The 9,237-nt window shown below is 47.8% G+C and overlaps 1 protein-coding gene across 2 annotated transcripts; it reads right to left on the reverse strand.

Moving 5' to 3' along the window:
* Nucleotides 1-5,244: 5,244 nt before the first annotated feature.
* Nucleotides 5,245-8,991, reverse strand: MYC (MYC proto-oncogene, bHLH transcription factor). 2 transcript variants are annotated; one of them, XM_042839706.1, is made up of 3 exons: nt 8,708-8,991; nt 7,209-7,911; nt 5,245-6,220 (listed from the first exon to the last, which is right to left on the reverse strand). In XM_042839706.1, the coding sequence occupies exons 2-3, from the start codon at nt 7,894-7,896 to the stop codon at nt 5,658-5,660; spliced, it is 1,251 nt and encodes a 416-aa protein (XP_042695640.1). In that variant the 5' UTR covers nt 7,897-7,911; nt 8,708-8,991; the 3' UTR covers nt 5,245-5,657. The 2 variants fall into 2 exon arrangements, with proteins under 2 accessions (XP_042695640.1, XP_042695639.1); XM_042839705.1 differs by lacking the exon at nt 8,708-8,991 and adding an exon at nt 8,486-8,500 and having other exon boundaries at nt 7,209-7,907.
* Nucleotides 8,992-9,237: the final 246 nt, after the last annotated feature.

Here is a 9,237-nt window from a genome sequence, read left to right on the forward strand (position 1 = left end):
TCTGTTTCAGTGCCTCAACACCCTTATTGCAAAAAACAGTTTTGCTTATACCCAATCTGCAGGCTACAGAGAGGATCCCTCTTCCCCAAGTTCATCAGAACCTTGGTGTCCAGCCAAAAAAGCTGTATCAGACACTCACTCGATCAGAGACACAACCTGCACCAAAATACTTTGATTCTGCCATTGTTGAGTAGCACGGGAATTGGAGAAAAAAGCAGAAAAAAGAACCTTTCACTCCAGCAGATGCAATCCTGCAAGCAGCTCTTGTGCAGAAGAAAACCACTTGCTGCAAAACAAGAATGATGCTCTGCGGCTGCAACCTGCAGGCAGCCCAAGAGCTGTGAGTTGCGCCCAGGACTGGGCTTTAGCCTGCAGAATGTTTCTGTTTGCCCGCTTGCAGCAGTTGTATATAAAGCACAATTCCTGTGTTGTTTTTTTCATTCTATTTCTGTTCTCTTTCATCATGGATAAATTAACATGAAAGGAGTTGATGGGGCTAATTAGTTCCAAGCAGGGAATTGCTCTCCATTAATTTCTCTGCTTGGAACTCTTTGTAAATCAGTCAGATTGTTCCATTTTTGCAGCTTATATTTTAAAACCTCTTCATTCATAGCAACTAATCCTTTATTTCTTCTTGTTTTTCTATTTGATCCTGTAGGGAAAACATAATTCCACATAATTGGGACCTGGGAATAATGCATGGTTGCAAGGGAGGTTTAGCCTTGAATGGAAATGTGTTCAACAAACAATAGCTATGGCAAAAGCTGTGAAGAGATACATGGAAAGTGAGTTTAGAAACTGAATACAATCAGCTAGATGTAATGCCAGGAACTAACTCACCCTGATGCTTTCTCCCAGGCTTCTGCAGAGCAGGGAATAACTGCAATTTGTACAGCAGGCTGCAAACCGGAGACAGTGCTTGAGGAGTAAGATGTTCCTCCATCCAAGTCATAGAATCATTGAAAGGTTTAAGTTTTAGGGGACCTTAAAGCCCATCCAGTTCCAACTTCCTGCCATGGGCAGGGTTGCCAATCACCAGATCAGGCTGCCCAGGGCCCCATCCAACCTGGTCTTGAATGCTTCCAGGTCAGCTGGAGTCATGTCACTGAGCTCTTGCTATGGACTTTGCCTTGTGGCCCTATAGCTTCAGGCATGACCACGCAGATGGGCATCAGAGGTTGGGCTCCCATTCATAGGTGGGGATTTGAAGCGAGGTTTGCTCAGAAACTGCAGATATCAAATAATTTGAACAAGTGACAGATGCAACTTTTTCACATGCTCACTGCCAAGATTTGTATCTTTACTCTGACAGAAGAATAACTTACCTCATTTCCTGGGAAAATGGAACTCCAGCTCTTCACGGGTTCCATTATTCACACCACTGAGTCCAGTGCTGTGAGCAGGATGCGTTCTGTAGAAGGTGAATAGGAATATTTTGAAAATTGAGGGGGAAAAAGGAGAAGAAAAAAAAAAAAAAAAAAAAAAGGAAAAAAAAAAAAAAAAAAAAAAAGAAAAAAAAAAAGATTTTTGACTTCCTTCCTTGTTGTCATTCTGAATCTTGGACAACGTTCTCCCAGTTGCGTGTCCCCAGTGTCTGTATAACCATGCTCAAGATGACTAAACGATACCAAGGTATGTAAATGCTGGTGAATGTCAAACACTCATGCTGGAAATGAAATCCAGCTTTTGTGGCTCATTTATCTCATTTCTCGATCTTTTTTTTTACTAGGCAGGTTTTGAGCCTAGTTTGTGTGGAAATCTCAAGGGGAAGCCAGGGTTCGTCCTCAGTCAGCAGAGAGCTTTTTCGGAAGCTTCTGCAGACATCCTTTAAAAACGAGGAAATAGCAAAACCGTGAGCTGGTTAGTAAATCCTTGGTCTCTTCCCAAGCAGTCTGGCTGTATTAGGATGCAGGTTTGTTCTGATAATCTGTTGGCAGATAACTCTAATGTAGATCAATCCAAAAATGAGGTAAAAAATCCAGCGTATTGAGAGATTGTTCATCTCTGTAGGCAAAACAACCAACTCTACCTTCCGTTCTGAATAAATTCAGATGTTAACTGAAGTGGCCTGGCATTTTTCCAGTGTACAGTAATTCTATTCCGCTTGCCTGAAATTCTCCTTTTAATACAGCTCTGATGAAATGCTTGTCATCTTCCCACTGCCCGCAGTGGTTGCAGTGCTGCAGGAGCAGTAGTGCTCACAGCAGCAATGAGGAAAGGGATTTCTTTAGAGGGGATCAAACTTCCAACAACATCCTCCATTGGCAAGGATCTATTTCCTTTGAAGAAACCTGGATTTCTCACAGACGTCGCATCGATGGCGCTGAACGAAGCCAGCACAAGTGCCATCCCAGTGCTATGCTAACACGTACATCGGCATGCTGGTGCCATTTAGATTACTAGTTGACTGGAAAGAGAAGTTATACTCGGGAAAAAGTGGAGCTGGAACCCTAAAAATCAATGTAGTTAAATGTGAACAGTGAGTATAGATGATAACTTTATTTCCACAGTGATGGTTTCCTTCAAAGCCATATTTTGCCTAATGTTTTTCTGGAACAGAAGTGGCTTAAAATCTTCAGTGAAAGTGAAGGAGCAAAGAGATGAAGTAAAAAATGCTCTTTGTATTTCAAACAGTGTTTTGGTACAGCTGTTTGGCAAGTGCTATAAATGCTTATTTCAAGACTGAGAAGTTTATTTTAGAAACTTTTCCCCTTTATTGCTCCAAAACAGCAGCAAAACCCAACACTTCCCTGCCCATATACAACGTGTTACTAACTGAATCCAGCCTGAGAACTCCTGCGGGATGTCTGTGTCTTCTGAACATCCCAATCTCTCATTCTGAGCCGGAAAATGGAAGCCCTTTCCCCTAAACAGTAGCAGCAGACACTTTTTTTTCCCACTATATTAATTAGGTACCTCAAAATCCTCCAACAAAGTAAGAAACATCATTGAATACGAAGCTTCATACCATAAATTCGTAATCATTTTTGGAGTGGCAATCTGGGGTCATGTTCATCATCTGGTTATCATCCACAAGGAAACAGCAAGTGGAACTGCTGCCCAAATGGAAGGTGAACTTAAGAAAGCAACTAACAGATTATCTTCTGCATCAAAAGACTGAGGAGCTTCTGCAGATAGAATAAAAAAATATATATCCTCCAAATGATTTAAGAAGCTGACAGATATGGAGAGGCTTATTAATCACTGTGGTCTAACAGCATTTAACGGGAAGAAGCAAGAGAGTTTTGCTAACATGAAACCGGACCCAAAGGTGACAAAGTTTTTTGAAGATCATGGGTGGATCTACACTCTGTTTCAGAGGATGGGGATGCACTCAGAAGCTCCTGGACAATGACTGATTTCTGACTGACTTCTGTTCCTAACCAGTGTCTAGAATAGGTACAGACATCCGTATTCAAGTAAGTTAACCCCTTTAATACAAGGCAGAACTTCTGTGTGACGCAGAGCTGGAAGTCCTGATTTACAGTTCAGATACGTTAATACTTTCACATTGTTCTGAATATCTGAATCACACACTGAAAAACACAACTACGCCGTTTCTATGAACTCATTTGCACGCAGGTAGTGCAAATGGAAGAAAAAATGTTGCTTTCTCCCAGATTTCTAACAGAATGATGTTTTTCCTAAGAAATCTTCAGTCTAGCACCTAAAGCACCTTACCAGATGAGATTTAGACATTCATTTCCTTTAGTATGTCCCACATGCAAAATTGTTGGGACTTTTATTGTAGGCTTTTCAGGGCAGAAACCTTTGGCATCTGCTTTGTCCATAAGCTGCTATCTCCTCTCCTTGCCCCGTGTCCACCTGCACCCTTCCTCTCTCTGCTCTGAGCCTGAGAGCAGCAGAGGCCCCAAGCGCCCCCCCCCCCCCCGTACCAGTTTGGTCACTGGCACTGGTGTTATCTGGCAGCTGCTCACCTGGTTGGAAACCAAGCAAATAAGTATTTAATGGGAATTATGAAAATTGACAAATACAAGGTTCAGCTTTTGTAAAAGCAGTTTCTGCCTCCAAATCCAAGGGTCACTGATTTCTTGCTCAAATTTTGACCAAGACTGAGCTAAGCGGGTGAAAGAGGGGAGAAAAAGTTCAAATCTGATCTTTGGAACTGTGTCATTATTGCTTTGTGGCCCATCTGAAGCCGATCATGAGACAATTCCTGAAAGTAAAAGCCATGTAATAGAGACAGACAAATGTTAGGAGTTTGTCAGGCACATTCCCCTGGCAAGAAATCTCCTTCTCCTTTGTTACAAGTGTGGTTCTGTGCACTCCCTGACCTTAAACTCGGTATTCCCTGAAATCCCCTGTAACTATTCACATTACTAAAGTGTTAGGGTGTTTACCTAGGAAGGTTAGCTCTGCTGATTTCAGCACTTAAAAGGGGAAACGGCTCTGTTGTTTTAACAAAATTAATTTTGTTAAATTAATACATAATATTCATAATGCATATAATATATATAATGCATTATAATACATAATATTTATAATGCATAATACATAATATTTATAATATTTATAATATTTAATAAATAATTAATTAACACTTACCACCTCTGTTTATTTTTTTATCCCATTAAACTTCTGTTCAAAATCAAACAGGAAGCAATTAAGGTGAGTTCACTACAAAGAAGTTCTCGAAATACACAGCTGGGTCCCCAGTGCAGAACAAAGGTCATGCCCCTAGAATATAATTAAGCTTATTTGGAAAGAATGCAGATCCTATACACTGGGCTTGTGTGAAAAACGCAGTAGCTCCACTTTACTTTCATCGAGCAGAGATCATGGATGGGCACGATGGACATGATCGCTATCACCTTCATTGGGGCACATAGCTGAGTTGGCAAAGCATCAAGAACATTGGTCTAATCTACTGGAAGTAACAAGATGCATGAGGAAGACAAAAAGAAGCCAAACCCCCCACTAAGCTTCAAAACTACAATTTCTTCTCATCTAAACCCAATATGAATTTTCTAAAGTCACGCTCTGATGACAAAGAGAGGGATGTCAGGGAAACAAGCATCTAATGGCAACAGGGGAAAAAACAAAGGAAAGTCTTTACACAGGATTTAACTAATTATATTTTGGGCAAATATTTATTTATCTAAAAACAAAATAAAAATCATTTTTAAAAGAAAAAAATGTATTTAAATAAAAAACAAAATTGTGAAATGTTATGGCACACAAGTTCAAGACAAGTATAAATCCAGTTGCCACAACTGTTGTGTATTAATGTTGCACATTTTCTATAAAGACTTTATTAAAGGTATTTACATGGCAAGAAGATGTGTAAATATTTACAGCAATCTGGGGACAACTCTTTTTGGAATTCTCTTAAGAAAAAATGCCTTAAATACAAAATTTTAAAAGAAAAAAAGTTGAAGAGTTCATCCCCAAGCATGAAGAATGTCCCATCATCCCTTATGCCCAAAGTATCAATTATGAGGCAGTTTCGAGGTTCTGGCCAAACCGTTTGGAGATTCAGCCAAGGTTGTGTAGTCTCAAGTTAAGTCGCACAGCATGCAGTTGCAATAGTTCCATTCTCGATGGACTGGTGTAGTTCATGAGTGATATTAGAAACGCTAATATTTTATCATAGTCTCAGTCTAGTTTGGGGTATTCTAAGTGATGTCCAAGAGTTCCTATGCACGAGAGTTCCTTAGCTGCTCAAGTTTGTGTTTCAACTGTTCTCTCCTCCGCCTCAACTGCTCTTTCTCTGCAATCAGTCTGTGCTCGTCCGATTGGATGGACAGAACGTACTCAGTGGCTTTTTTCAGGATGACAACCTTGGGCGCCTTCTCGTTGTTGGCCACCTCAGGTATCTGGTCACGTAAGGCAAAGAAACTCAGCTTCAGCTCATTCCTTCGCTGACGCTCCAAGACGTTGTGCGTTCGCCTCTTGTCGTTCTCCTCTGAGTCTGACGTGCGGGGACTGGAGCATTTTCGGTTGTTGCTGATCTGTTTGAGGACCCTGCCACTGTCCAACTTTAGCCTCTTGGCAGCTGGGTATTCCACCTTGGTGGAGGGAGGAGCAGCGTAGTTGTGCTGGTGGATGTTGACGTGACACCGCTTGAGGACCAGTGGACTGTGGTGGGGCTTACAGTGCTCCTCTGATGCTTCTGTGCAGGACTCTGTGCTGGATTCAGACTCGTTTGCTTCAGCTAATGTAACGACATCGATTTCCTCATCTTCTTCTTGTTCTTCTTCTGCACAGGAAAAAAATAGCATCATGAGCTGATCTGTGCAAAAACTCTCAGGGCAGCCTGACAAGGGGTTACTCCAAGCCACGGAGCAAGGAACCCATTGACAAACCTACTTCAAAACCATCCGACTCTGCAAGACTCCCCATTCCCTACCCAAGAGCCCTTCCCTTAAGGAAGCGGCATTTCAAGGGCTGCCCTCGGAACTCTGGCTCCCTGATTTCAAAAGTTGCATGGCTCTTGCGTAACTGCGAGCGCAGAGATAGCAGCAAAGTTTAACCTCGGCTGTCAGCAGCGCAGCGTAATAAAGCTCCCAGACTCAAGCTGCCCTTAATTAAGGATTTAGAAGGCTTTGGCCACGCCTCAAAAGAAGGCTTACTTAACACACATGTGTATTCAGAGACTCAGAGACATTTTCTCAATCTCTCTTGATCTGCTAATTTGTGGAAAATCTAAGTTAAAAAAAAAAAGCGAAAAAACAACAAAACCTAAAAACCCGAAGGCTGCAGTGTTTGAGTAGCAACTCGCTTTCAACCCAAATTTATGAGCGAGCGGAACACGCTGTCAAATACCTAAGGAAGCATTTCTAAAACTTTCCCAGCCCCATTCACTCACTCCTCGCAGCCACTTTCACTGGCACCTCCCCGCCCGCATTCTCCCCGCGGCTCTCGGGCAGCAGTTAACTCCTTCCCGACCCGCGGGTGTCACCGAGAAGCGCTCCCTCCTCTCCCGCGCTGGGGACATCAGGCAGTGACCCCGCTATGAAAGTTTCTCCCTATTTTTTTTTTTGTTGTTGTTGTTGTTGACTCCTTCTTTCTGGGAAGAAAGCAGAAAACTGCTTTTCCAGGAAATAAACTCGCAGCGCGCCTCGCTAACGTGGCATTTAACACATTTAACAGAGCGGTGAGCGCAAGGGGGGAGAAGCGAAGCGAGGTCCCGCGAGCGGCGGGAAGGAGGAACGCACGGGTCCCCGATACGCGTGGGCGCCGCTCACCCGAGTCGCTGCTGGTCGTGGGCGGTGTGTCGACCCCCAGCAGAGCCGCGGGGTTGGCGCCGGGCGGGGCGGCCCTCGGGGAACGCTCGCTGAGCGGGTAGGGGAAGACCACCGAGGGGTCGATGCAGTCGGCGGCCGCGGCTCCCAGGTCGTGCAGGTAGAGGCCGGCCGAGGCGGTGGGGCCGGCGGGAGGAGGTGGTGGCCCCGAGGGCGGCGGACCGGGTCGGGAGGCGGCGGCGGGGCCCCCCTCCCGTCGGGAGGCTTGGTAGGAGGCGAGCTTCTCCGACACCACCTTCTCCAGCTTGGCGGCGGCGGAGAAGCCGCTCCACATGCAGTCCTGGATGATGATGGATTTGGCGAAGGATTCGTCGTCCGGGTCGCAGATGAAGCTCTGGTTGACCATGTCCCCGCCGAGCAGCTCCGTCACCATCTCCAGCTGGTCGGCAGTGGAAGGGAAGCAGGAGGCGGCGGCCAGGCTCGAGCGGCGACTGGGCGAGAGGGGCGGCGTAGGCAGGAGCTCAAACTTCTTCCAGATGTCCTCGGACGGGGCGGGCGGCTGCAGCTCGCTGCCCCGCTGCTGCGCCGCCAGGTAGAAGTTCTCCTCCTCCTCCTCGAAGTAGAAGTAGGGCTGCACCGAGTCGTAGTCGTAATCGTAGTTCTTGCTGGGGAGGCTGGCGCTGAGCGGCATCGCGGCGGCTGCTGCCTGTGGGTGGGAGGGGGACAAGGGGGGGCCGGGTGAGCCGCGCTCGGGGCCGCGAGGCTCCGCTCCCCCCGGCCCCTGTAGCGGGGGGAATCGCCCCCGGTGCGCAGCGCTCCCTCCCGGCACCCCGCGCCGTCGGATTGATTTATTTTTTAAAAAAATATATATATACATATAAAATAATGATAATAATAATAAAATAATAATAAAATGCATGACCCCTCGTGCGCCTCCCGTTTACCCCCTCCCCAGCTCAGCGGGGCGACCGGGAGCCGCGACCCCGTCCACCGAGGGTTCAGCTCCCGGGGACGCCCGGAGCACTCTCCCCGCGGCTCTCCGGAGGGGCTCCACTCGGGCACAGCTCCCGCAGCCGCCGCGCTCACCCGGTGCGCAGCTCCGGCACCGGGAACCGGGCGGGAAGGGACGGGAGCTCCCGGCACAGAGCCGGGCTGCTCCCCAACCACCCACCTGGCCGTGCACGGAGCTGGGCAAACTTTGCCAAATGTATCATATATACATATATAGCCACACACACACACACACACACACACACGTATATATGTGCAATAAGCAAAACCTGCCGTGCGTACGCTGGAGAAGCAAATGCTTCTTGTTCTCCCCCCATCCCCCTAAAAAAAATAAAATTATATCCAAGCCGAGCGCACGGAGAAGGATGGGGCGCGCCGTGCCCCGGCGCAGCGCCGCGTCCCCCGGGAGGCACCGGCGGTCCCGCGGCCCCGCGCTGTCAGCCCGACCGCGGCGGATCGCGTGATGGGTAAAGCGGAGCCCCGCGACTCACCGGCTCCTCCAACGCGCCGGCTGCGAGACGGAGCGAGGCAATAATTGCGGGCGGTGCGGGGAACAACAAAATCAAGAAACTGGAGATAAAAATATAAAAAGAACCGCCGGAGAAGACGGGGGAAAAAAAAAAAGGAGCCAAAACGCAGGGAGAACGTAGATCTCTTCCTCCCACCACGATGAGAAAAAAATACAGCGGAGAGAAGGCTCGCCTTCCCGGCGTGAGGCAGATTGTACGGTCCAAGGCGGCGCGGTGCGACGCGCTCCGTCCGGTACAATAGAAGTTAAGTTGCTTTCCTCCTTTAAAGCGCCGGCGAGGGGCGGGCGGGAGATGCAGTGGGGGCGGGAGCACGAGCGGCACCGCGGGGCCCCGCGAGTGCGCGCTCCCGCCGTGCGCGTCGCTGCCTGTTCTCCCTCCCGCTCGCCCCCGGCTCCGCGCGGGCTCCGTGCGCGGGGAGGGCGCGCCGCGAGGGGGCGGCCGCGGGGCTCCGTGCCCCCCCGGGCACTGCGAGCCGGAGCTGTGCCGGCGAG

This window comes from Centrocercus urophasianus, unplaced genomic scaffold, assembly GCF_019232065.1.
Source record: "Centrocercus urophasianus isolate 14NV4802_14NV808 unplaced genomic scaffold, USGS_Curo_1.0 seq_11, whole genome shotgun sequence".
NCBI classification, from domain to species: domain Eukaryota; kingdom Metazoa; phylum Chordata; class Aves; order Galliformes; family Phasianidae; genus Centrocercus; species Centrocercus urophasianus.

Coding starts and splice junctions, on each gene's coding strand:
- MYC (XM_042839706.1), bottom strand. CDS start 7,896: ATGCCGCTCAGCGCCAGCCTCCCCAGCAAGAACTACGATTACGACTAC. Junction 6,221..7,208: donor CACGACCAGCAGCGACTCGG/GTGAGCGGCGCC, acceptor TTTCCTGTGCAG/AAGAAGAACAAGAAGAAGAT.